General features: G+C 44.0%; 1 protein-coding gene across 7 annotated transcripts; it reads left to right on the top strand.

Moving 5' to 3' along the window:
• Nucleotides 1–214: 214 nt before the first annotated feature.
• On the top strand, nt 215–26,001 carry Dctd (dCMP deaminase). 7 transcript variants are annotated; one of them, XM_042702059.1, is made up of 7 exons: nt 215–292; nt 1,126–1,252; nt 2,382–2,496; nt 2,723–2,858; nt 21,307–21,423; nt 22,897–22,993; nt 24,681–26,001. In XM_042702059.1, exons 3-7 carry the CDS (start codon nt 2,389–2,391, stop codon nt 24,745–24,747), a joined length of 525 nt encoding a protein of 174 aa, XP_042557993.1. In that variant the 5' UTR covers nt 215–292; nt 1,126–1,252; nt 2,382–2,388; the 3' UTR covers nt 24,748–26,001. The 7 variants fall into 7 exon arrangements, with proteins under 7 accessions (XP_042557993.1, XP_042557985.1, XP_042557987.1 ...); XM_042702051.1 differs by having other exon boundaries at nt 1,126–1,248; XM_042702050.1 differs by lacking the exon at nt 215–292 and adding an exon at nt 572–804.
• The last annotated feature ends 1,482 nt before the right edge of the window (nt 26,002–27,483 follow it).

Raw genomic sequence — 27,483 nt, forward strand, 5'->3', positions numbered from 1 at the left:
CGGGGCGGCGGGGCGGCGGGGCGGCGGGGCGGCGGGGCGGCGGGGCGGCGGGGCCCCTGCGGATCCCGACGGTGGCCCGGACGCCCCCGCCTCGAGCGCGCGCCGGCCCGCCCGCCCGCCGGCCGGCCCCGGCCCGGGCCCCCTTCCGGCCCCGCCTCCTCCGCCGACTTCCTTCTCGGGCTCGGGCTCGGGACGGCGGCGGCGGCGGCCGGGACGGCGGCGGGCACGGGCTCCGGCCTGCAGGCCCGCGGATCGGGCCCCGGCGGGTGGCGGGCGTCAGCCGGGCCGCCGGGTACGCGCCGCGCGCCCCGTGGTGCCGTCGGGGGCCCCGGCTCGCGGCCCCGGAGGGGACGTCCCTTCCTCTCCCAGCCCGCACGTGGGGCCTCGGGGCTGGCGCGGGAGGGTGGGCGGCCAGCGGCCCGGGCTCCCGGCCGGAGCGCCCGTGGCTTTCCCCTTGGTGCGGATGGGGTGCTGGGGTTCGGATCCGGGACCCGAGCCGAGCGGGCCTGGGAGGAGCGTGGGCCGGGTCTCGTTGCTCCCAGCCTCAGTTTCCTCCTGTGTCTCCAGCGGGCTGACAGTCCTTACTGGATCCGCCTGGTTCTCAGCACCCCAGGCCGCGGCCTCCGTGGCCCACTGCACCCCCCGAACCATTGACCACCCTGGAGCCATTGAAACCCTCACCCCGGTCTGCTCCAGATTTGACTTCCTCGTTTGGACTTGGTGTCTCCAGCTCTGGCAGTGCTTGGCACCCTGCTCCTGCGGCGATTAAATCCTGTGCTCTTCTGTGCATGAAGCCGCACGTGGGTTAGTCCTCGGTGCAGTAGTGTGTTCCTTTTAAAAATTTTTATTGTCGGTGTGAGTCTTGAACTCAGGGCCTGGACCCTGTCCCTGAGCTATTTTTCTGCCCAAGGCTAGCCCTCGATCACTTTGAGCCACAGCACTCCTGGCAGTTTTCTGGTGGTTAATTGGAGATAAAGAGTCTCATGGAATTTTTCTGCCTGGACTGGCTTTGGACTGCCATCCTCGGATCTCAGGCTCCTGGGTAGTTAGGATGACAGGAGGAGCCGCTGGTGCCTGGCATAATGTGTTCCTTTCCTACCCCCCCCCCCCCCTTGCTTTGTTTAGTAGGTACTTACTGCCTGGCACCCTACAGCCGTTGTGGAAGCTCTTCTTTAACCTGGTGGGAAAAACAGGCCAATCCAGCACATCCCTTCCTGCAGGCTACTCCGACTTACGGGAACAGAATCTGTGGGTAACCGTGGCTCCTGGTGTCTACCTATTCACCTCATCCTACCAGGCTCTTCCGCAGGGCTCAACAGCATCCGCCTAAGGAAGGTTTCTGGAATTCTCCTCTTCTTTTAGGATGGGCATCCAGATTTCTCAGTGGCAGGAGGAACTGAATGGTCTTGAGTTCCCCTCCTTTCATCCCTTTTCTAAGGATCCTCTGAGCTGAAGTTGTGGGCCTCACTTCAAGGGCTGTTCCTATTGTAGAGTGTCTGTGCCTGCCTTCAGGAAAGCCCATGTTACTGAACGTTTGATGCAGTCCCTGGAGTTGGTAACTGTTCTACTTGGGACAACTAAGGGGAAAAGACAAATGAGTTTGTTAATGTTAGGATCTGTGCACCTTCAGCTGTTTCCCTTGAAATCCTGGCACAGATAACTCTGGTGTGACTGAGGGCAAGTTTCCTAAAGCCTCTATGGGTGTCACTGCCTACTTCAGCCAGAAGTGAGGCTTAAGTAAGATATTCTATGTAAACAAGGAATCTTAAGTATATAAACTTCAGGAACCTATTTGGTGACCAACAAATGGTTCTCTGCTCTCCCACCTATGCAGACTCCAGTGTATAAGGAATGTAGGAATGGTGTATAGCCCAACTGCATATATTCACTTAGAAAAGCATCCTATGAAAATGCATTAAGGAGATGAGATATTGGAGAATGTGAAGGTGTAGGTTCAAATGCAAACTTAAATGTTTTTCTTAACATCAGAGATTGTGTAGGAGCTGGGGTTTCTGACTGATAAGAGTAGCCAAAGTCACCTCTGTTTAAAGACCCAGAGATTGGAGTGGTTGGATTGAGTTGGAAAGTGGATCAAAATGTCATAATGTGGGGGACACTAGTGGCTCATGCCTGTAATCCTAGTTGTACAGGAGGCTGAGATCTGAGGATTGTGGTTCAAAGCTAGCCCAAGCAGGAAAGTTTCTGAGACTCTTATCTCCAATTAACCATTAAACCCCAGAAGTTGGTAGAGCTTAAAGACAGTTCCTAGACTCTCAGTTCAAGTCCCAGGACCAGCACATACACAAAAAGTTAAAATATGTCTGTTGTTTTTATTTTTTTGTCACAACATTATATGGTGATTTTCTTTTTTCCTTTTCTAGACTCAACATGAGCGAAGTTTCCTGCAAAAAACGGGATGACTATTTGGAGTGGCCCGAGTATTTCATGGCGGTGGCCTTTTTGTCAGCACAGAGAAGCAAAGATCCAAATTCCCAGGTGAGTTTCAGAGGAGAATGTTTTCAGACTCATAAATGCATGTCCACACATGAGCAGATTTGAAGAAAGGAGCAGTTACCAACTTTAAAAAATGCAAACCTGTTATCCTTGGTGCTGTGGTCACGTGCTTACATTTTCCTGCCCCAGTTCATTGTCTCCCCATCCTTGCCCTCATGGCAGGTCAGCTATTTGGAGTCACCCAGCCTTCGTCTCTGTCTCCCTGTAGGTTGGAGCCTGCATTGTGAATGCTGAAAATAAGATCGTTGGGATAGGGTACAATGGAATGCCCAATGGGTGCAGCGATGACCAGTTGCCTTGGAGTAGGACAGCAGAGAATAAGTTGGATACCAAATACCCTTACGGTAAGGTGCATTTACATTCCATACTTTCTAGTGAAAGAACTTGGCCAGGTGTTTGACTCAAAAATCTGGAGGAATTGCCTTCCTTTTCAGTCATGAGCAGCTAATAAGAAGACAAGTCCCATTGGAAGACTCCAGTTTCCTATCCCCATCCCTTAAGGTTCAAAGAGGGCAAGCAGTAGAAGCACAGTAGTGGTAATGCAACCTGGCTCTAAGGTCTGGAGCTCCACTGCCTGTAGGGACCTAGTACACTTCATTGATGGCCTGCCAGCCTGTGGGCACCAGAGCTTTGATGGGAGACTTCAGTCCCTTGCAGAGACAGCTGGGGGACACATAATGGTGGCTCTGCAAGTTGTTTCTTTACTCCTGGGAAATAGGGTCAGCTTTTTAAGCACTGCCTGGGGCTTTGCTGTCAGGAGAAGCAGGCTGCCTCCAGACCCTCTGCCTGGTGAGGACACCTGTGTCCTTCTCTCTGGGAAGCAGAGACTAGACTGTGAGTTGGATGCCAGGAGATGGATGAGATGGTCCTTCTTCCAGTCACAGGGACTTCTGCAGTCCCACACCCCAGAAAAATGGAAGTGGAGCCTTTTGGCTTGGCTGACAGGATACAAATCCCCTTAGAATTAGAGAAGGATGCTTCTTAGAACGTTATTGTCTGGGTCCCAGGGGAAATTGCTTTCGACCTTATCTGCTACAGCTTCACTTTTGTTTCCTACAGGAGATGTAGTTCATACCATGAAAGAGGCAAATTGGGTCCACCTATGTTGGGTGCTAATTTTCCAACATGTTAGACTCTGTACTTAGGCCTGAAAATGAACAGAATGGCTTTGGAAGAAAAAGTAGATAAGGTCATTGAAGTGGAATAGATGATATCTTATAGATACCAAGTTCAGAGACCACCTTTGTTGACTCTGGTAGTTTTTTGTTTTTGTTTTTGTTTTGTTTGGTCATGGGGCTTGAACTCAGGGCCTGGATACTGTCAAGGCTAGTGCTCTACTACTTTGAATCACAGCTCTACTTCTAGTTTTTAGGTGATTATTGGAGATAAAAGTCTCATAGACTTTCCTACCTAGGCTGATTTCGAACCTCAGTCTTCAGATCTCGGCCTCCTGAGTAGCTAGGATTACAGTCATGAGCCACCAGGGCCTAGCTCCTTGATAGTTTTTTTTTTTTAATGAAGAATTCCAAGTCTCCGTTTAGTGTAATTTATGCATTAAAAAAATAATGTTCTTGTTCTTAATCATGTTAAATAAGTTCTGTCATTTTTTCTAAACTGCTTTAGGGCAAATCCTCCATGTTTGAATGAGAAAGAAGAAAGACGCTTGGAAGTAGAGAATGAATTGAGCAATGAGGGCCAACTACAAAGCATTCAGGGTTTTCAGGGTATAAAAAAAAATAGTTCTGTGATTAAGGGGATTTAATAAAGAGTCAATTTAACTTTACTCTCTCTGTTCGGAGTTGGAAGAGCAGGATCAGAATTGGGAGAACGTAAAAGTGTCTTCTCCGACAGCGCTTTATAGCTGACAGTAGTGGTTATGTGAAGAATTTGCTTCCATATTTTAGCAACTTTTTGTCATTCTGGTTTTGATTCTGTAAGCTTTTGATGGGAAGAAAGTAGGGAAATGATGAGTTGTTTTCAAGTCTATGCAAAAATAATTTTTCACTGTGCAGTTCAATGTCCCATATAAAAACAGTGAAAAGCAAAGGGGTCGATAACTTAAAGATCTGCATTGAAATGTATGACTGCTGCGGTCAATATTTCACTGAGTCAAGACAGTGAAATATTAGTCTTTGTGCTGAACTCCAATATAGAGGAATTCTTAAGAGATGTCAGTCTTTCCCACTCAGGCTAGTTGCGAAAGATGCCAGTGGATGGACCGTGGTAGAGAGACCCTCTGTGGTTACTAAGCAGCTCACTGTGCACCCAGGTGGATTTATAACAGTGGTGGAGAAGCAAAGACTTCCTACTGCATATGCCCATGAGTTTTTTTGCTCAAGGCTAGTAGTCTACCACTTGAACCACACCACCAGTTCTGACTTTTTGGAAGTTCATTGGAGATGAGAACTTCACAGTTTCCTGCCCAGGCTGGCTTCAAATCTCTATCCTCAGATCTCAGCCACATGAATAGGTAGGGTTACAGGCATCAGTCAGGCTGCACTGATTGTTAATGACTGAATGGCTGCTGAGTTGCGGAGCACTGACTGCCTGCATAACTTTTTTTTTTTTTTTTTTAAATCATCCATAGGATATCTGTAGGATTGGAGAGGTCTTTGCCTTCACTTAATCTATTATTCATTGTTCATGTAGCTATGTTAGAAGATACAGTTTTCTTTCATAGTAGTAAGTTTGTAATTTGATGTACCATAAAAGTTGCAGTAGGTATTAAATGATCTTTAAAAAGGTGTTTCTATTATTACCAGCATAATACACATAAAGATGGGCTCTCAATGTAAATAATGGTGATTGTGTATACTATACACTCAACTCTATTTCTCAAGACCTTTCAGACAAGAGTGAAGTAATTATGTGGATTGGCTGGCATGTGGTAGAAATGTTTAGTGATAACTAAACTGTAATGTGATTTTTTTTTTTGCTTCTGTTTGAAGATGTTAAAGATCAATTAAAAAATAAGTTGATACTCTCTAGAATCGCTTAGACATAGCCCTCTTTCTATTTATGTTAGTGGTGACTTGATTGCCATATGAAGAAGGATTGGGTTGTGCGCCAATCCCTGTGAAGGACTTTCAGAGACTACCTAAAGTGTAGACACTTTTAAATAAAGAGGACCCTATTGTTAAAAAAAACAAAAAAAACAAAAAACAAACAAAACAAAAACCAGATATCTTTTGAGTAAGAAAATCCATGATGACAAAAAATTACTTCCTATCATTCATGCATGGGTCCCACCTTTATTAGTCATGCAGTATTTATATGTGCTTGGAAAGAGTTTGACATGGTAGACATAGCATTTATTCAGCCGTGGACCATGCTAGGCCCTTGGTAGTTCCTCACTACATCTATCCCATATACATCGGGGCATCTCCTGAGTGCTCTGTCTGCTATGCCAATCTGTGTTTCTCCTTGGGGGCACAGGAATTCAGCTTTTCTGAAATGCTGATCTTAGTTTGCATTTCAGTAGACGGCAGGTCAGATGCAATAATTCCTCAGAGATGAAGAGGTCAGCCGTGAGAGGTGGCCTGTGCCTAGCATTAGAAAGCCACTTGTGCACAACTTACTTTAACATTCCTTCAAAAGAGAGTGCAATGAACTAAATGTTTGTGTCCCCATTCCCCCTAAAATTCATCTTAATACCCTGGTCCCAAGGTGATGGTGTTTGGAGATGGGGCTTGTGGAAGGTAATTAGGACATGAAGGTAGAGCCCCTGGAATTAGTGCCTTATAGGAAGGACCCCAGAGAACAGAGACTCCAGAAAGTACTTGCTGTTCACCATTTGAGGATAAAAGGAGAAGACTGCAATTTGTAAACCTACAAGAGAGCCCTCATCAGAACCCCACATCCTGATACTTGGATCTTGGACTTCAGCCTCCATAACTAAACACGAGAAATACAGTGCTTTGTTGTAGCAGCCCAAAGTGATTAAGCCAGGGACCTTGAAGCCCATGTAAATTTGAGTTTACTAAATAACCTACAATTTCTACTTGATGAATTCTGTAAGCTTGATGTCATTTGGTGGCTTGATTGGCACTTTGTGGGGAGGAGGAAAGCACAAAATCCTTGTAATCGGAAGACAGAGCTTTTTTCTAGGCTGTGTCTCTGGAGAGGCATTTTTTGTAAAGGGTGTTTTTGTTCTTTCAGCCTTAGGATCAAAACTTCATGAAACTATTTGATTATAATGAAATATTAATAATGGAAAATGAAAATTCTCCCTGCAAAAGAAACTGCTTCTAGTTCGTGTTTTTTCCCTGAAAAAAAATCCAAAAGACAGTGCAAAGAGAGTAACAGTGGCAGGAAGGAGGTGGTGTTGTTACAGTGAGACCTTTTCAGATGAATGGCAATTAAAAGCCAGGAAGCAGCTAGTGTATCTAATTTGCCTTATCAAAAGACTATGGAAGGCTTGTATTTTTTATGAGGAGGTGGGTTTGCTAAATTCATGATGAAGTAAGTATTCAGTTGACATTTTTGGTTTCTTCTTTGTGAAATTCATTACGGTGAATCACATTTAATCAAAATACCAATTTTATAAAATGGAGGTAAAATATGCTCAGTAATTCAGATAAAGCTCCTTCCTTGAGTTGCGGTAATCAGTTTTGATGATACACTTTATAGACTGCAGAGTCAGAGTAGAATCAACTTCTTTGCATTGTTAAGCTTCAGAGAATTTTGTTTCTTTCTCCCGCCTCCTCCCTCTCCACCCCCACCCCTAGTCCTGGTGCTTGAACTCAGGGCCTGGGCACTGTCCCTAAGCTTCTTTTGCTCAAGGATAGCACTCTACCACTTGAGCCACAGTGCCACTTCCGACTTTTTGTGTTTATGTGGTACTGAGGAATTGAACCCAGGGCTTCATGCAAGGCAAGCTTCTACCACTGAGCCACCTTCCCAGCCTTCAGAGAATTTTGAACAGTGCACCTTAACCTCATCACACTGTCCTAGATTTGTGGCCTTGCTGTTTTCTTTTGGCGATAGGCTTGGTGCATGGGCATGCCTGTTGATTTGGCTTCCTCTTTCCATCCTCATCTATCAAGAAGGCAGGGGTTGATGTCTCTTCCCCCCCCCCCCCCCCCCCATCATCACATGCTCACTATAGGGAGCTGAGTGAATGGTATTGCTATTTCTAGAGTCAATAGTAGTGTCTCTGAATGTATTGTGAAGAAGTAAGGATGGGCTCCGGTGACTCACACCCCTAATCCTTGCTACTTAGGAGACTGTGATCTGAGGATCGAGGTTCAAAGCCAGCCTTCGCAGGAAAGTCCATGAGACTTAACTCCAGTTAACCACCAGAATACTGGAAGTGGTGCTGTGGCTCAAGTGGTAGATCCTTAAGCAAAAAGGAGCTTAGAGACAGTGCCCAGGCCCAGCATTCAAGGCCCAGGACTGGCAAAAAAAAAAAAAAGGAGGAAAAAGTAAAAGGAAGTAGGGACATGGACCCTTTCTAGAATTTTTTCCTATTTTTGCAACGATATATATATGTGTGTTTTTCAATATGTATTTTGCATATCCTAAAAAGGAGATGATACTGGGAAGGAAACAATGCAGAAAAGCCTGGAATTTAATTAAGGCAGGAGAGCAACATGGCGACTGTAACTACTTTGGCTGGCATGTGACAGTTCTTCTTTAAATCTGTATTTAAATGTAATCTTTATTTTTCACACTTAGCATATCATTAAGCATGCATAGGTGTCATTTTAGTGATTACTTAGCCATTTACTGTACCCCCTCGAACACTGACATTTTCCTGACTGCCATGCCTGTGATGTATTTCTTTGGCATCCAAAAGGTTAGTCTTGAGAAACTAATTTATCAAGAAGTTAGGAGGCTGATCCTTCTTAAGCTGTGACTTCCTCACAAGTTGTAAGAGCTTCTTAGTAATTAAGATCAAATTTGTTCTTTCAGCCTGTTGAAATGGAATGCCCTCTGGTTTTGTTAGGCAGGTCTGTGGATTTGATGACTTGCTGTTTCCTTTTTGCAGAATTTAATTTCACTTCTAGCTTCCTGTGAGTTCTTCCCAACCTGGCCATCTAGGAGTTGTGGCCTGACAGCAGGTCTAATTAGGGACTTTTGTACAAAATAGGTAATGGAATCAATGGAAAACCTTTAAGCACTTGTTCAGAAAAGAAATTAAGTAGATTATTTTTATGAATGAAGGGCAAGCCAGGTTTGATTGTATGGTGTTTTAGATTAGCAGGAACTCAGTGGTATATGTTTGAGTCCTTTTTCACACCCCCTAAAATTAACCAGCTTGAGTTAAGAACATTTCACTTTAGGTTATGATTGTTTATAAACAGTCTTCAGGAAAGAATAGCTTTTTTTTTTTGCTAATTGATTTAACTTTTATCAAATAAATATGTATTTTTATAGATACAAGGCTAATTATATTTTAAAGCATTAATGGTGGTTTTACTATGAATATCTACAAACGATTGGGTAGTAACAGAATAACTCCCTGTCCTAAAGAGCAGTCATAGGAACAGCTAAAATACTTATCCCTAGAGAACATACCTGCGTATGCCTCTTTTTTTTTTTTTTTTTGTAAAAATGTGATTTTTGCGGTCAATTTGTCACATAGAAGTTTGAAATAAAAATTTAAGGTAGTGGTTTTAAAAGGTGATGACCAGAAATGGGCTGAAGCGTATGCACAAATAAGAGAGAATGCTTAAAAAGTAAAAAGGTTACTCCACAAACCTGAGATTAAAAAACATGGGAAGAAAGAAGATTGGATAACAATAGAGGAAGAATTCCAGTAACCAAGTGCCACAGGACCTGTGAACATATGAGACTCAGCACTATTTGAACATCTTAAGGAGAGGTTAATCTAAGACCAAAAGAAAAGAACTTTAAAAATTCTTTTGTGAGTGAAGCAACTTGATGTATTTATTGAGACCCAGATACTTGCCTGGCATTGGGAAGTCCTGTGATAAAGGCAGGATATTGGTGGACACGAGGGAGTTAAAGCATGAGGAGGCATACAGGCTTCCGTTCAGCGCTGGCTCAAGGGCTGGTGCTAGGTAATTAGCAGAGGTGTAAATTTGATCTCTATGCTTCTTTCAAATGATAGATGCCATAGTAAATTTAAAATATTGAATATGATAACTGAGCATGAATTTTTAAATTCTGCAATTAAAAGACTTTGCTCAAAATGCCATTAATTTTTTGAGTTTAGGTGAAAAGAGGGAAGCAGAATTCCTCTTTTGTCGTTTTTTTTTTTTTCCTTCTGCAAGTGAGTTATCACTGTAGGAGTTGAAATAAATACTAATGAGTCACAGTTCTCTTCCCAGTTGGAGTTGTCGGTTGGTGATGAGAGTGTTCTCTTGAGTCAGCTTACTCTGAGAGATTATAACTGTATTTTGTAAGGGATTGGCTGTTGTGTTTTTGATTGTCTTTTTGTTTTTTTTGAGTACTTTCACACCTATTCTCATTCATTCAAAAATCCAGGGCACTTGTGCTATATATTAGGTGCCAGACACTGCCGTCCTCAGTGCAAGGTTCATGGTCTGGTCTGAACTCTTTTTAGGGAGTTTGTAGACTGATTGTGGAAGAGGTTGACAATTAGTGAAATCTACAGGTATTTATCAAATACTCCTTTCTGGGAAGTGACTTTTAAGTTGAAATTTGAAGGATCCAATGAGTTCATGAGGTAAAGATGGGCAAGTTGGTATTTGGGGGTGAGAGTATTCTGAGCAGAGGGCCAGGCCCCAAGGTGGGAACACTCTTGGAACAATCACGATGTGTGCCAAGGTCAGAATTCGCCCAGGCTTAGCGAGTGAAGGATGGAGTGACGAGGTGAGGTTGTGGGCCTTGTAGGTTAAGGAGTTTGGATCAAAAAGATTACTTTAGCTTTGTTACTGTGAACTGAATTCATGTTAGAACCCTTCACTCAAAGTGATGGTGTTGAAGTATGATTAGATCACAAGGTCACTAACAAAGCCCTCATGGGTAGGATGAGTGGACTTGTAAGAAAGAGTCCCTAAGGGAGCTAGGTACCTGGTACTGTGTGGAGGACACACAGAACTGTGGGTGACCCACAGTTAGGAAGAGGAACTGAATCTGCTGGAGCTCAGTCTTGGACTACCAGGCATCCAGAACTGTGGAACAGTTTGGACAGCCCAAATGGACTATGACAGGTGTTTATATGAAGTTCATGTTCAGGGGCAAGAGTGAGTGGGAGCCCATCTGTGAGTGATTGCAGTAGACTAGGGAAGAGGCCTTGGGTTAGTAGTGCTGGGTCAGAGAAAAGTGGCTTGATGCATAATATGAAGGAAACACCAAGAGAATGGGGTAATGTGGGGTAAGGGAGAGAAATTGGACCCTGCCACCCTCAAGCAGTTCTATCTGCAGCAGCTACTGGATGTAAGAGCCTGCAAGAAGAACTGAAATTGAAGATCAGAAAGATGTGATCCTATCAGAAAGATTGAGATGGCTGTGAAAGCTTCCAGAAACGGGGTGGGCAGGCAGGTGAGTGTGGGAGCAGAGGAGAACTCCAGGCCTGCAATGTCAGTGTAAGCATGGTGGGCAGTTGGTTGCCTCATGGAAGAGAGGTGTAAAGGGAGTGTGTATAAGGGCAGGAAGCAGCCCTGCCCTCACCCGACATTAGACCTGCAGAGCAGGTCTGTGCCATCAGGGGCTGAGGAAACAGTGGTTTAAGGAGTAAGAGGCCATGGCATAGTGTGTCCAAGATACTTTAAGAAAACTAAGCATGGAGGTGGTTGTCGATGTTGCCGAGAGCAGTTTCAACATAGTGGTGGGATTGGGAGCCCAAGTGCAGCCAGTTGAAGGAAGAACAGAACATGGTTTAGATGTGGTTTCTGGAGCAGAAAGGAGATGGGGCCAGGAAAAAGCTTCATATTGTGTGCGGGATGGGAGAATTTGCTTTTAGCTTCTTGGGCATTTTTGTTTGCTGGGTTTGATATTGTTTTTGCCTGAGACATGGGAGTCAGTGGTCTCATTCCATAGAATGACAGGAATCAAGGAAGGGAGAAAGAGGCAACATGTTTGTGGATGTGAGCAGAAGTAGCCTCCCCGGCACCGGCACCCTGGTTCGTAACAGGAAGAGGGGCACTAGGAACAGAGAAGTGGGGAATGGAGAGTGACAGCAGACACCGGGTTCCTGGAGTCGCAGGTGGGAGAGGATGGACGGCAGTGAGGTTGGAGGGAGGTTGCGAGCTAGAAGAGTGAGACACGGGGGAGGGAGGAGGTGGTACTGTGGGCTTGGAGAATTCCTAGGAAGTAGGGCAGTGTCAAGTGGACCCCTAGTTAGATCATCGAGTCCCCTTCTTCCCTACAGTGAGTTGCTTGAGGCCAGCCTTGTGGAGCTGGAATTAATTAGCACCCTCAGATGGATCCTGACTCCAGAACTCAGCGCACAATCCCACTTTACCCTCTAAAAACCATGACCATGGGGGTTCAGGGAGCTTTTAAGCCTTGTGGTATATATTTATGCCAGAACACTACGGAAGGATGATTAGTGCTCCGTTTCTCAGAAGCTTTTAGGCATCACCCATGTACTCACATGAGCAGTAGGAAGGGAGGCGGCCCGGCTCAGCCATGGATGAAATGCAGTTATTTTCACGGCCCCCTCCTCCTGACCTGATTGTGTGCCCTTAGCACATAGGGAAGCAGTGTAATTAGAGTTCTGGGGGCTTTATTATCAATAATGGAAACACCACAGTCAGAAACGTCTTTAGCCCTAAGCACTACCATTGGGGCTAAGTGGCTCCCCTGGGTGCCATGAGTTCTGGCCAGCAGCTTTAGCAGGAAGCAGTGAGGAAGGGGGGCAGGCAACAGGGAGCAGAGCAGGGGAGAAGGAAAGAGATGGATAATTTTTCTGTGGTCAGGCTGATCGGTGCAGCCCAGGACTGCCAAGCCTCAGGTGGGCAGTGTGGAGAGGGTAGGAAGTAGCAGTGTTTGTTTTCCAAATGGGTTTTGCACACTGTGTTCTTAATAGATTCTAGTCTCTCAGAGGGTTCAGGGGTGCGAGGAGAGGGGGCATCCATTCTCTCCATTTCAGTGGTCAACAGGCTGAGGCTGAAAGACACCGAAGGTCCAAGGACTTGGAGGTGGGGGAAGCAGTGTGTGAGAAGCAGCTATGGGGATGGAAGAGAAAAGGCAGAAAAGAGTAGATGGACCCAGGAAGCTCACGCAGTGCACAGCAAGGCCTGGGCCCGCTGTTTGGCGGGGACTCTGCTGCTTCACCCAGGACTTGGCGGCCTTCTGAGTGAGTGGCTCATCCCTTTGGCTCAGACCTGGCCTGGTCTCCCATGCCACCGTCCTTTTCTTCCAACAGATCTCTCGTCTCTGGCCCAGGCTGGTAAGAGATGACTAGATGTTTTCCAGGTATGGGCCTCGGTTTCTCTGCATTATCTCTTTATTTCCTGTTTTGCTTTTCACGCACAGTTGTGTGCCCCTTCATGCCAGGAAGGTTGAGGCTACTTACTCCATCTTCTGAGTAACTGCATGGGGCGGGGCACTAGGGTCTCCATTCGATGTGCACAGAGTGGATTGGTGGGGTCCAGAAGTGCTATCACCAGTCATTTCTGCTCAGGAAGACCCTGACCCTGGCCCCCACCTCCCTGGAGTAGGGCTGAGGCTGTCCTGTCTCAGGAAACAAGTCCCCTTCTGACTGGTAGAAACAAAGGCTTCATTTGCATAAGCCTTTCTCTTTCAGAAGGCTTTTCCCTACCTGGTCCCTTCCTGTGCTCTTCCTGTAACCCCGAGCATGGGAAGGGAGCATATTATCATTCTGGTTTGTAGCAGAGAGAGGCAGGGACTTGAATGTGCTTTACCTTCATGCAGGGAAATCCTGGAGTTCAGCCTCCTTTGTTCTGAAAAGGCATTTGTAATCCAAATACATTTTTCCCCCCACAGAAACTATACTACCTCCCCTATCTACTTGTACACAGTGCACTTAACCCCTCACGTGCTGAATTTTCTCAACACTTCCGTAGTCTTGCTTCTGTCGTGCTTGTAGTTTTTGTTTAATCCTCTGGTTGTTTTTGTGCCTGGGCGTCTTCCGGCCCTGTGGGTGTGAACTCTGTGGAGACAGGACCCATCTCCTTCCTCCAGCCCTGGCATCCAGTTCCTAGCTGGGAGCTTGGCCTGGATGCTCAGTATTTACAGCCAGAACTGACCAGAACGTACACAGGAAGGGTCTGAACTTGGCTCTGCTTTTGTGGTAGCCTAGTATAACAAGGATGGGGGGAGGTAGGACTGGATCTGAGAAGCAATAGACAGGGATTCTGTAAAGCTCTCGTAAGTGGGTAAAGAAGAAGGGAAGGGGCATGGGCTTGGGAGAGAATGGGGAGCAGAGGACAAGAAGAATGAGATGTAGCCAGTGGGGCCTCCTTGGTCCAGTTGTCTTAGAGAAGTAATGTGATCACCGGTTTCCAAGTTGTCTCTCCCTTCCCCAAGCTCCCATATATTTCAGATCATTTGAGAGCTCTGACAGTTAATCAGCCTGCTGCTGTGCACATAGAGAAACTCTGTGCAGGGGTAGATGAGGCCAAGAGTGACATTGTTTGGGACCACATTCTAGAAATGTCTCTTTTGCATTTTGGGGTAGTCATGAAAGTGAATACTTTCTAACCTTTGGTGGTGGGGCGGGGGGCGGGGGGGAGGACTTCTTGGGGTAGTAGTAGGTTTGGGGGCTTACATTTAGAGATTAGTCTGTTATTAAATTATTGACTTGAAGGATAGGTACTTCGAAGGCTGACAGTGACATATGAGACCCTGTCAGGGTATCTTTCAATAATTAAGAAATAAGTAGTTAAAATTCCATTTTAGTTTCAGAAGGTGTAAAGCAGTTCCCTAAATGAGTCTTGTAGAGGAACCAGTGTGGGCCCCACCCCTCCGCTGAAGTTTGCCCCGGTGTGAGTCTGGCAGCGAGGGCTAGGATGAGCACCCACGCTCCCAGACATGAGACCGGACTTTGTGACCCACAGCTGTGGAACTCCAGAGGCAAAGTCACTTCAGTTTTCATTTGGAGAAGTAATGACAACAAACTTGGCCACCACAATAGAGGCAGGATATCTTCTAAAGTAACCTCGAGTTCTTTAAAAACAATGTGCATCTCAGTCTTAGGTTTGAGTATCCCAGTTCATGTCAGTTATTAATTGCAGAGTGAGAACTGCAAGGAAGAATCGATGATGGGAAACAGGCTGTGAGCTGAGCCTGACTCTTGTTTTCTTGGTGACCCCAGCGGTCCTCAAGTTGAACAGTCCAGTCTGGAGGGGTGGCAGGAGGCAGAAGGATGTTTTGAGTGGCCACAGGTGAACTGTGTCTGCTTTCTACACCCGACCCTAGGAAGAGCTGCCTACCAGGTTGCTGATCTTTTCAGAATTCTCCTCAGGCCTAAGAAGTTGTTTTCTTTGCTGAACGTTTGTGGCTCTTGCCTGTAATCCTACCTACTTGGAAGGCTGTGATCTGAGGATCCTGATTCAAAGCCAGTGAAGGCAGGAAAGTTCACGAGACTCTTCCCTTCAGTTAACCACTCCAAAAGCTGGAAGCAGAGCTGTGGCTCAAGTGGTAACCGAGCACCAGCCTTGGGCCGAAAAGCTAAGGAATAGTACCGAGGCCCTGAGTTCAAGCCACAGTACTGGCATATACACAAAAAGAATCTTGTACCACTGAAGATGAATACTTTTAAACATGCTTGGATTTCTCTAACTGAAACAGAACTTAAATTTTCTGTGCCCAGCTTCTCTGATGCCCTGGTGTTTCCTGTTAGAAAATCACTTAAGGGTGGAGTGATAGCATGAACACTAAGTTATTATTATTTTTTTTGTCTTTTCTTTTTTGGTACTGGGGATTGAACCCAGGACGTTGCACTTGCTAGGCAAGTGCTTTGCCACTGAGCTACATCCCAGCCCCCACTAAGTTATTTTTGTGTAACACTTAGAATATGTTTAGCACTGCTCGGGTGTTTTTGTTTTTAAACCTATTTGACTAACCTTAATACTCATGTCTAAAATAAGTATTGTACTCATCTTATATTAAATGAGATGGAAGTCAAACCTATAAAATGTTGAAAATCTATTCCACATAGTGAAGGACGGAATATATCCTGTTCATTTGTCAAACTTCTAAAGCACTGCCTACATGAGACAGTAAGGATTAATCAAGCCCCAGTAAGAGAGAATTTGAAAAATACAGTTTTCTAATTATACAATTTCTTCTCAGTGGTCCAAGGTTAATGTAGTTTTGAATTCTGACAGTAATAGGACAAAAAAAAAAAAAGAAGAAGAAGGAAGAGAAGAAAAGACCAGAGTGTATGAATTGTCTTATAATTACCTGAAACAGAGGTTCTCTTCTGGCAATCAAGAATTTATAAGCATTAATCTGGTATTTTCCGCCTTTGATTCTTTTCCTTTTAAACAATGTGAGGAATAATTAAAGGGTTTTGTGTCACTTTTTGTGCTTATCAAATACAGGTATTATTTGGAAATTTCTCTTGCGTATTGCTTAGCTGTAGATATGTAAGTCTAGGTAAATAGTTGGAAAATTCATTCTTTTTTAATTTAAAATGTCTTATGAATGCTTTATAAACACAATGCATCTTTTAAATACTTTGTCTTCTTCCTGCTATAAATGTACAAAATGGGGTTTACAGCTAACAGAACCAAACTCTGGCTTCTTTTTTCCACTTAGGTATATTTTGGCTCTTGGTATAGTTTTTGAGTAACATGATAAGGTGTTAGTACTAGATAAATTTATTATTTAGTTTGTCAAATATATGTGGAATATTTATTGTGGTGGGAAAAGGTACAGAGAAGCCCCAGGAACCCCTCATTTCTTCCCAGAAATAGGGCTTCAGGAAAAGGTAGAAAACTAGGGTTAGAAATGTTGATTTCAGGGTTTTACAAAATATGTCTGGTCTCAGAGACTATGAATTGATGAATTCTTAAAGTGAACGGGTATAGGTATCACCTGATGGATCATGTGATGGAATCACATGAGCTATTCTGCCCAGTTGACCTTAACTTGTGATCCTCTTGGTCTCAGCCTCCCAAGGCGCTATTATTATAGGTATGAGCCACTGGTGTGCATTGTGAGACAATTACTTTAAAAAGTGATTAGCAGTTGCTGGAATGACAACTTTGAAAAGAGGAAAAGAGACTTAACATGCTGAGCATCTGAACTGTACAGAACAAGGACTAAGTGCACCTGTTTAAGGACCAAGGAAACGGAGCGCTGTAAGACCTGGCAGGAGCTAGCTGGGGTTTGTGAAAGCAACTTGTCTTACAGAGAACTGACTGTCCTGGGAATGGACTGGAACTGGAAACATTAAGAAAAAGCCCCAAATAGATACTACTTGCTATCTTAAAAATGACTTAACATCTAAATCCTTGGGAGTAACTTCTCTTCATGCTGTTGTTCATCTTGAGTGTAAAAGCACACTGAAGGTCGTAGTGGTTCTCAGTGACAGACTGGGCCTTGGATGCTGGTGCTGAGTGCTGTTGGCAGGTTACCCACCAGGGGGAGCAGGCAAAGAGGAGAGGTGCTTGGTACTGGTAAGGCTCGGCATAGTCCAGACACAGAGATTCGGAGCATTCTTTATGGTCTGAAGTGGATACCTATTTATTGTTTGATTGGTGTAGATGCCAGTCCAAGTATGAACTCACACAGTCCACTCTGACTGACCTGTGATGAGCCCATTTTCCTTTTTGTTGGTTGTGGGGCTTGAACTCACGATCTGGGCACTGCCCTCTGAGCTTCTTTGTGCTCAAGGATAATGCTCTACCACTTGAACCACAGAGCCACGTCTGGTTTTCTGGTGGGTTAATCACGGACTTTCCTGCCTGGACTGGCAGCTTTCAACTGAGATCCTCAGATCTCAGCCTCCTGAGTAGCTAAGATTACAGGCATGAGCCACCAATGCTGTACCCATTTTCCTCTTTTAAGAAGTATATGGGGGCCTGGGCCTGAAGTGATCGTTTATTAGATGGAACAATGAAAGGGGCCTCCATGGAGGTTCCGGAGGGCAGCTGAGGACCGGAGCACACTATATATTAGGGGGACTTGGGCCTGAGAAGAACAGGCCAGGCCTGTTCTGTGCCAGGCCACAGAGGTGAAGGCATTATTTCAGGGTAGGGCATTAATAGCCTCCAGGTGGGAGTGAGGTAAGCAGATCCTGATGGAGGGTTCAGAGTGCCACTGGGTTGAGGGTTTTCCTCTGCACCCCACAGGCCTGGTCAGGAAGCCATTTTTAATCAGTCAGACCTTGAAGGATCAAGGAGCTCTAGGGAGGAAGCAGTGCTGCACTTCTGTTGCTCAGAACATACCTTTTTTGTCTTTTAGCAAGGGTGTGTGTGTGTGTGTGTGTGCCTGTCTGTGCCTGTCCTGGGGCTGTGTGTGTGTGTGTGTCTGTCTGTGCCTGTCTGTGCCTGTCCTGGGGCTTGCACTAAGGGCTCAAGGCTAGCATTCTACTACTTGATCCACAGCTTTACTTCTGGGGTTTTGGTGGTTCATTGATGATAAGAATCTCATAGACTTCCTTGCCCAGCCTAGCCTCAAACCTTGATCCTTGAACTTCAGCTTCCTGCATGTATTTTTTAATCCTGTGATTTCTTTTTTAACTGAGAGAAAGTTTGCTTATAATCCTATATCTTCTGTAAACCATCTTTATACAAGCACATCAGACACTGCTCAAGACCCAAGGGAATCTATTCCATATGATAATTTTTTACTGCTGTATCCAGACTCATAATGTTAAATTTGCCCCAGTCTGCCTCAGATGAATTACACAAAGGTAGCTGCTAGTCACCATGACACCTCTTACAAAGGAGATAACGTAATAGTGTTTCACAACACATTTAGAGGTTCCAGTTCTGAATCTTAATACCAGCACCATCAAAAAATACTTATTAATGGGAAAGCCTATTTTTGATATTTGAATTTAAAAGGACTTTTGATATTTCCCAATGTCACCATCAATAATTAGATTCTGCATTTTCCCCTTTATTTACTCAATAAATATTTTACACCCATTATGTTCTTGGCATCCCATTAGACTCTGGGGAGGTTAAAAAGAACCTAGAAGGCTGGGCTCTGTCCTCGAGGGGGAAATAAAAGAAACAATTACATCTAATTGTTTTTTTTTTTGTTTTTTGTTTTTACCACTGAGCAGTGTTAATGCCAGCTTCTGAACCTCTTGGTCAGTAGGAGGAGAAAGTGACCATTAGTCTCCTGGTGGCCAGTGCTGCTCACGTGTCCATGCTACCCCATCCTGGGCATTTCTGTTTGGCTGGCCTAGCGGTTCATTAGGTCAGTGAGCCTCAGGGGGCGGGTCACAGGTTCCTTAGTGCACAGAGAGGGCTAGCGCAGTAGGACTGGGTTCTGATAAGGCTTCGCTTTTTTTTTTTTAAATACTTTTTTTTTTTTTTATTATCTTTAAGTAGTTGTACAAAGGAGTTGCCAATAAACCAAGCAGTTTATGAACACAATGAATCGTGACTGATGTCATCCTTTTCATCATTCTCCTATCTCTCCCAAACTGCCCTCACGTTTCATAAATCTGTAGGATATGCATTGAATTTTGTGATTGCATTCGCATCCCCCTTCCTGTCTTCATTTGTCTACCCTCTTTTCCCATGACACCTTCCTCCCCTCTCAAGGACCCGTATGCTGATGTTTATTTTGTTAAAGTGTGAGTGTGCCTTTCCAAGGAATTTTTGAGTTCTTCCTTTGAATCTACCATCTTTCAGTTAATACATTTGTGTACTCTTGTATACCATCCCAAAGTGTTTACTTATATATTTATAAATTAATTCTAGCTTACACATGTGAAAGAAAACATGTATCCTTTGTCTCTCTTGGCCTGACTTCATTTAACGTGAGTTTTTCTAGACCTTCCATTTCTTTGTAAATGATGCAGTCAGTATCATTCTTTCTAATGGATGAGTAAAATTCCATTGTGTACATATACCACATTTTCTTGAACTGTTTGAGGGGCATCTGGGCTGATTCCGTACCTTGGCTGTGGTGAATAGTGCTGCAGTGAACATGATTGTGTTGGTTGCTTTACCATATCCTAGTTTGTAATCTTTTGGACAAATGCCCAAGAATGGAATTGCTGGATTATAGGTTAGTTTTATATTCAGTTTTTTTTTTGTTTGTTTATTTTGTACCAGTCCTAGTGCTTGAATTCAGGGCTTGGGTGCTGTCCCTGAGCTTTTTGTTCAAGGCTAGTGCTCTTCCACTTGAGCCAAGCTCCACTTCCAGCTTTTCTGGTGGTTAATTGAAGATAAGAGTCTCACAGACTTTCCTGTGCAGGCTGCTTTCGAACAGTGATTCTCAGATCAGTCTTCTGAGTAGCTGGGATTACAGCCTCTGGTACCCGGCTTATATTTAGTTTTTTGAGGAACCTCCATACTGATTTCCAGAGAGGTTGAACAAGTATACATTCCCACCAGCAGTATACTAGGGTTCCTTTTGGCCCACATCCACACCAGCATCTGTTACTGTCAGCTTATTTCTTTAAATTGCCCTGTGCTACCAGAAACTCTTCATTCTCACTGATGGCCAAGGCCTCTCTGAAACTGGAGACTCCTAAAATGAGGACATAAGCACTCATTTTCTGAGAGAGCTCCAGGTCAGCTCTGCTGCAACACTGACAATCTATAGGACATGCGCTCACAGGGGTAGTTGTAGCTCCTTCTCCAAAACAGGAGGCTGTCGGAGGAAGGTGAGTTGGGGCCATTCTCTGTGTGACCCAGAAGAGATTCTCAATGTGAATTAACTGCACAAGATGTGACTGAAATGTACAGGGCCATGAGTTTAATCCACTATTCATTCGAGGCCTAAAACTCCAAAAGAGATGTTATCTATAGAAGGCTAGTAGCTGAAGAGGGTAGAAAAGCTCCTTGAAGGTCCCCATATGTCTGTTGTAGGAGTTTTAGATGATTTTCACTCATGAATTTATTCAACCAAGACTTACCACTGGTGTGCATGGTGTGTGCTAGGGACACCAGGGAATCCCTTAAGGCAGTGCTTCCTAAACTCGCCTGCACATTTGAATCACCCAGACAGTCTGTTAAAATAGCCAGGCTTAGACAGCACCCCAGACCATCATGCTCACCAGGTATGGAGCACAGATCATGACAAATTTTGGAACACCTCTAGGGACCAGTTTGACAGGTGTGGGGGGAGAGAAAAGCATTCTTTTTGACCTTGAACTTGGGATGACACTGGGCGCTCACTTCAAGATCTTTAGAGGGATGGGTTGGTATACAAAGAACGTTGCCTTAAGTGGATGAATGTTTCTCTTACCTAAGACAAATGGCTGTCTGTTGACATTTTTTTTTTTTCTTGTGGGTCTGTGGCTGAGAACGATGAGATAAAAACGAGTCCCTCAGCATTGGAATGCTCAGTTTCACTTCTTGGTTCTCTTGTCTTATTGCTCCCTGCCCTCTTAATGGCCATACTGAATGTCCCTGTGTGTGCATATCAACACACAAATGAGCCATTTTATGTGGGCAATTCAATACCCCAGGGTCTTATGGAGCGGTGAGCTATTGCTCTGCTTAGGGTGGGCGAGGGCACTTGACCTAAGCCCTCCCTGGCTGCTGTAGGTGCTTCCAGACTGAGGGCTGCCGCAGCGAGCAGATTTCCCTGCTGATCGCCAGCCCCTCATTTGCTATTCTCAGTACTTGCTGTTTCTAATCAATTTATTTTTATTGAGTCTGTTATATGTTATTTCAGAGGGGGGAATGGGATGTTTAACACTTAGTAAATTCTTCACGAGCTGCAGTCTAAGTTTTTCTTCCTCTTCCAAACCCACAGTGTGTCACGCTGAGCTGAATGCCATCATGAACAAGAATTCGGCGGACGTGAAGGGCTGTACTATCTATGTTGCTCTGTTCCCATGTAATGAATGTGCTAAACTCATCATCCAGGCAGGTAGGAGCCCGGTCTTTCCAGTCGTCACATTTGCATTGCTACCTGCTCATCAGCAGCTCCTTGCAGAGGTGCTTGATCTTAAATTGTTATTGTGTAGATCTAAATTAATTGCACTATCAGCGTTGCAAGATATTTCCTGTGTTTTGTTTTTGAATGGTGCCAGGTATCCCCAGACTAATTGCATCCTCTGTGATTCTTAGCATGTTTTTAATTTAGTTTGCAACTTTTTAAGCTGCAAGCTGCCAAAACAACAACAACAACAAAAACCAAAACCAACCTAAACAGGCATTGCATATAATTACTGTCAATTTACCGTTCTCTGACATATTGTGCATAGATTAAGGGGGAGGGAGGGGAATGAACTTTTGTCAGAAACAAGGTCAGCTGGGAATCTGTATATCAAATTTTAATTTGTATCTAATACATGGTAGATATCTGAGGACCTAAGCATATCTTTGCATATAAATGTCATGAGACTCAAATGGTACTACAAGCCTACATTTTTCTTATATTACTGTTTCCATGATTCTACCACATTGTATTCTGAATATTTCACCTTTTTCAAGCTGTCACATCTCAAATTCAGCTACACTTTATCTCCATAAAGCTCTCAGCTTGAGATGTAAAGACTTAGCATGTTTAGCCAGATGTGTGGGTTAAAGGGACTGTTTATCAGGAACCCCATGGATCTCAGAGCAGAAGAGGTCTGCTGATAGTGAATCAGAGCCATGTTAAGGAACACTGAAGCTCCCATGCTGTTGCTGATTCTCTGTCCTTTGGATATTCCCTGTGCTGTCCACAGAGGTAGCAGGTGTATGCACTGGGTAGAGAGGCACCATGTGGCCAGCTTTCTTACCCTTTCTGAAGCTGGTAGAAGAGCAGCTTTTAGTGCAGGGTCTTAAGAATTCTCTCGGATTATGCCTGCCTGTGAGATGAGGAAAAAGAAGCAGATCTTCCTGCACAAAGCTGGACTGTATTGATGTGTACGGAGCCATTCTTGGAAGCCCAGGGGTTCTAATCCCTGAATTGGCCAGCACCCTCCACTGCCCCCGCATCAGCCTCTTGGCTTCAGAGTAGTTGCCGGTGAATAAAGAATATTTGCTTACCTGCAATAAGGGAGATTTGTTAATTGGATCAGACTTGTCTGCCTGATGTTTTTACTTTGCATTTGTTTAAAAAAATCCATAAAGGCTGGAGGGTATATTCAATATAATATGCCTCTACTGTATTAGAAAATGGCAGATTATACACGCATATATGTGTGTTTGTGTATATATGTGTGTGTGTGTGTATATATATGTGTATATATATATATATATATATATATATATTTCAGCAACTGGACATTGTCTGCAAGTTCACTTGGAAAAGGTAATTAATCGTAGATGCTACAAGGGCTCCATCTGTTCCTGCTGGTCTTCTGTTGTGTCTGTATGTGCTTGTACTAATGGGACTTTTGTTGTTACCTTTTAGGTATAAAAGAAGTGATTTTCATGTCTGATAAATACCATGACAGTGATGAGGCAAGCGCTGCAAGGCTCATGTTTGAGATGGCCGGGGTTAAGTTCAGGTGAGGCCAGAGAACTTGGGGGCAGTGGCTGATGGAGGAACACACGAGATCTTGTTTGATATCTAGTTTCTCCTAGTGATGTCTGACTTCTACACTTGGAAATGTGTTTGGAGATACGATGGAAGAAGATGCTAGAAATCTAGTGGTAGATTTTTAAGGGTGGTGACAGAAGTATCTGATAACTATCTGTCTGATGATTATATTTTAATATTAGTAGCTTTTCAGGATTTAGACTCTTCCAATAGTATGAACTTTAAAATTTCACACATTTTTAAGTGGTAATGCCAAACTTTTATAAATTTTTCAATGTAACAAATTCTGGCACAGACAATTTAGGTTGAAAGCAGTCTGCCAGGTTAAGCCACCAAGAATTCTTTTTTTAGAACAATATTTTAGAACAATCAATCACCTTTCATTAATGGCAATGGCAGAACATTCTTTGATACTTTCTTCTCTCCTTTTTTTTTGTGGTATGCGTATTGAACTCAGGATCTCACACTTGGTAGACAGGTATTCTACTACTTGAACCACAACTCTGGTCCAGAAAATTCTTTTGAAATTGGCATGGCCAGCAGTATAGGACTTCCATATTAGGGAACTTACTCCAACCCGTCTGTGTCCACTATGATTAGGGTGATGGGTTATATGCAGTGAATCTCTTTTTTTTTTTTGCAGTGAATCTCTTGAGCTACCTTATTGTGCTTTGTGAAATTTTTTTTTTTTTAATTTTATTTTATTTTATTTGAGAACATACTGTATAGAGGGGTTACAATTACATGGGCAGGATAATGCATACATTTCTTACCAAGCATTGCAGCCTCCTCCTTTGTTTACCCTTCACCTCCCTTCCCTGCCTCCCCCCTCCCCCCCACCCAATCTCCCCCCCCCCCCACACCGACACTGTAAAGCTCGTTTTTGACATGACATTTTGTACTTCTCATTGTTGCAATGGGTCCACCTGAATCCTTAAACGACTTGTTTGTCCCCATCTCCTCCACATGTTATACTGACATCAAATATAGTGAAAGCGGGGGTTACACTGTGGGGGAGGGACATTGCTTTGTGAAATTTTAAATCCTAGTTATGTACATGACTCTCCGTCTGATTTTTATTTAAAAGACTATGTTTAGCCCCAAATATCTTCACTGTCATTGTTGTAGAACTAATTGGTAAACAATGAGCACAAAAATAAGGAGGGTTTAGTTTACATTTGTACTTTTAGAACATGCATCTTAAAGATTATTTCTTACTAAAGCTAGTTTCTTTTTCTTGTGTGTGTAAGAAGTAAAATAAAATTTACTATCTTTTGCTTTGAGCAACTCCAAGTTGGCAGAAAAAATTTCCTAGAAAATGTGATAACTCTGGTGGGAAAACAAGTAATCAGATACCATGTTGTGCAGCTAACTTGTTAGAAATCCTTTGACTCCCGGATAATTCATGAACTCAGATTGCCGAAGAACATATAAACCAAGCTACCCCATGCATCTTTTTTTGTCTTACTGTTTTCAGGTCCATGTTCCTCTCAGTGTGGTACACTTATAATTGGCTTCTGTAAAGATAAAGTATCTAGTGAATCCCAGGACATTTTTTTTTCTGCACAAAAAATACATCTTCAATCAAAGTCAACAAAATTGCTTTAACGACTTATTGGATAATATCTTTATGCATGTTGTTTTTTCATGTTTAGGAAATTCTCACCGAAGTGCAACAAGATTGTCATTGACTTTGATTCAATTAACAGCCAGAAGAGTTAGAAGCCTCAGTGAGTTCTGTCTTCAGGAATTGGGACTTTCCTCTAAGATGTTGCTGATGTCTTTCATCTGGAAGTTGCACATAACTTTTTAATAGCCAGTGCAGCCCAAGTAGACATCTAAAGAGTACACAGCCTCAAGTCTCTCTTTGGACCCTCTGGTGACATGCAGTCCACATCTGTTTAGACTATTGATTTAGGATTGAAAATGAGGGCCTGTCCTATGGGGCTGGATCTCAGGTGTCTCCTCCTTCATGATGCGTCTGGCTGGGAGGCTGGTGGCTCTGCTATCCACTAGGTTTCAGTAGTCACTCCTCATGTAAATAATAGCGGGGATGAGCAGACATGCTGATGTGAACATCTGGCCCAAATGAAGCATAGCATGTAGTGGCCTTGGAAAAAAAGAAAATCAAGCCCGAATGACAGTAGCATTAAAGTATTTGCTGTAGAGTAGAGGGAAACCCCCCATCCACCCACCCAGAAGAACTGGATGGGATGGCACAGCTGGTCTGGCAGATGATCAGTGCCACTGAGCCAGGAGTATCTTCTCTGTTCCCGCCTCTCCTGTCACACCAGGGAGTGGCATATCATCTCTCTGGGGGGTGGGGACCCCTGTGGGTTTGGCTTCTGATCTTTGGTTTGTTGGTCACATAGAACTGTTTGGCTTAGTTTATCTGAGTAATGAGTTGTTCCCAGAGGAGGCGGCTTGTCACTTTCTCTAGGCCACGCCCCCACACTGGGATTGCAGTTGCAATTGTGTGGATGGGAGAGGTGCACCATCTTCCCCCACTGCTACTTCCACTGGGTGGAAAAGTGCTGTCTCTACTCCACTTGCCAACGTAGGTCATTTCCAAGGGCGCTCCACAGCCAGAGAGTAAACGCATTCCTGTCCTGTAAGTGGGTTGTGAGAACTTCTCCACGTCGCCCCCCTCCCCCGCCCCCTTCCCAGAGGCTGTTACTCCACACTGTTGGGGATTGGAGCTCATTGGTGCTTCCTGAATGCTTTGGCCTAATCACTGTAAGTGGAAAATACAAGCCACGTGTCTTATCTTTAATCTCATTTAATCTTTATTAAACATGTTCAGTCCTTTTATTGAGAAAATGGTTTCTTTATCCTAAAGATTATTACCTTTTTTAGAATGTTCTTATATTTTCATGAGTTTTTATTTTTGTCTCTGAGGTTTCTTTATATGCTGTATTCCAGGGCATCTTGTGAGTTGGCTCCCTACCAATATTATTAAAATCTTATTAAACTCTACCACACTGAAGTATGTTTATTTTTTATATTGTTATAATGATATGTTTAACTCTCTGTCATTTCTGCATTGTTCATGAGGCACATTGTGTGGGTTTAGTGCTCAAAACAATCTGAGCGATTAATGCTGTATACTGCTTTCTGAACCAGATTTCAGGTTTTAGGTGTTAGGAAAAGGGGCCTTCTTCCCACATTTTTCTGGGTTCCCTGCTCCCTATCTGGAGTCTGGCCATTCAGTGAGGCCCAGTCTCTTCCCTCCCACCATGATGCAGTCTCCAAACCCATCCTCGGCTGCCCCCTTACCTTGTTGTATTTCTAAGCCTCCCTTCTTTTTTCTTCAATCTGTTTCTTTTCTTACCCCTAACCCTCTCTGTGCTCCACAATGCATAAGACAAATGGAAGGTAAAAGAAGGAAGCCAGTAAAGAGACTTAAAGGTAGAAACTATGCTCTATTTTTATTTTTATTTTGTCGGTCGTGGGGCTTGAACTCTGGGTCTGAACACTGTCCCTCAGTTCTTCAGCTCAAAGCTAGCGCTCTACCACTTGCGATACAGCGCCACTTCCTGTTTTCTGATGGTTTATTGGAGATAAGAGTCTCGCGGTCTTTCCTGCCCAGGCTGGCTTTGAACCATGATCCTCAGATCTCAGCCTCCTGAGTAGCTAGGATTACAGGCATGAGCCACTGGCACCCGGCTGCTCTATTTTTATGTTGCTCCAGGTTATAAGTTGTGAGCCCTGTTAGCAAGGAGTGTATATATATATATATATATATATATATATATATATATATATATATATATATTTTTTTTTTTTTTTTTTTTTTTTTTGGTTGGTCGTGGGGCTTGAACTCTGGGCTTGGGCGCTGTCCTTGTGCTCTTCAGCTCAAGGCGAGTGCTCTACCGCTTGAGCAGATAAGAGTCTCACGAACTTTCCTGCCCGGGCTGGCTTTGAACCTCGATCCTCAGATCTCAGCCTCCTGAGTAGCTAGTATTACAGGCGTGAGCCACCGGTGCCCGGCTGGAGTGTATAATTTTTGTGTCATACCTGCAGGTAATGTCTACTGGCTAATAAGCCAGTGGTGCATCTAATTGGTTTAATCTTGATACTGTCTTATATTTTGTCTTAGTTCCATTGAGTTAAGCGAGAAACATATTTTCCCCTTTGAGGGAAGGATCCTTGATGGGGACATATGTATATATGCTGATGGCTTGTGGCTGGGTGGTTTATGGTGAGGCGATGCCGTCAGTGCCAGCATACAGGGCCTTCACCCCCACACTGCTACCAAGCCTGAGTTCCTGGTGTCTGGACTATGGGTAATTATATGTCTTCGTTTCTGCTGTCTCTCTAGCAGCAGTGGAATTGTCCTGTCCAGAGAATTCTGCACATGTCAGTGTTCCAGTTAATAGAGGTTCACTTTGAACTGTTGCCTTTGGGGGGAAAACATTCCAGAATGAAGAAGTTTTGAGCAGTCTTTTTTGCCTTGCA

This window comes from Dipodomys spectabilis, unplaced genomic scaffold (assembly GCF_019054845.1).
Source record: "Dipodomys spectabilis isolate Male_0828 unplaced genomic scaffold, ASM1905484v1 ptg000009l, whole genome shotgun sequence".
Taxonomy (NCBI): Eukaryota; Metazoa; Chordata; class Mammalia; order Rodentia; family Heteromyidae; genus Dipodomys; species Dipodomys spectabilis.

Coding starts and splice junctions, on each gene's coding strand:
- Dctd (XM_042702050.1), top strand. Junction 1,253..2,381: donor TACGGGAACAGAATCTGTGG/GTAACCGTGGCT, acceptor TTCCTTTTCTAG/ACTCAACATGAGCGAAGTTT. Junction 2,497..2,722: donor GCAAAGATCCAAATTCCCAG/GTGAGTTTCAGA, acceptor GTCTCCCTGTAG/GTTGGAGCCTGCATTGTGAA.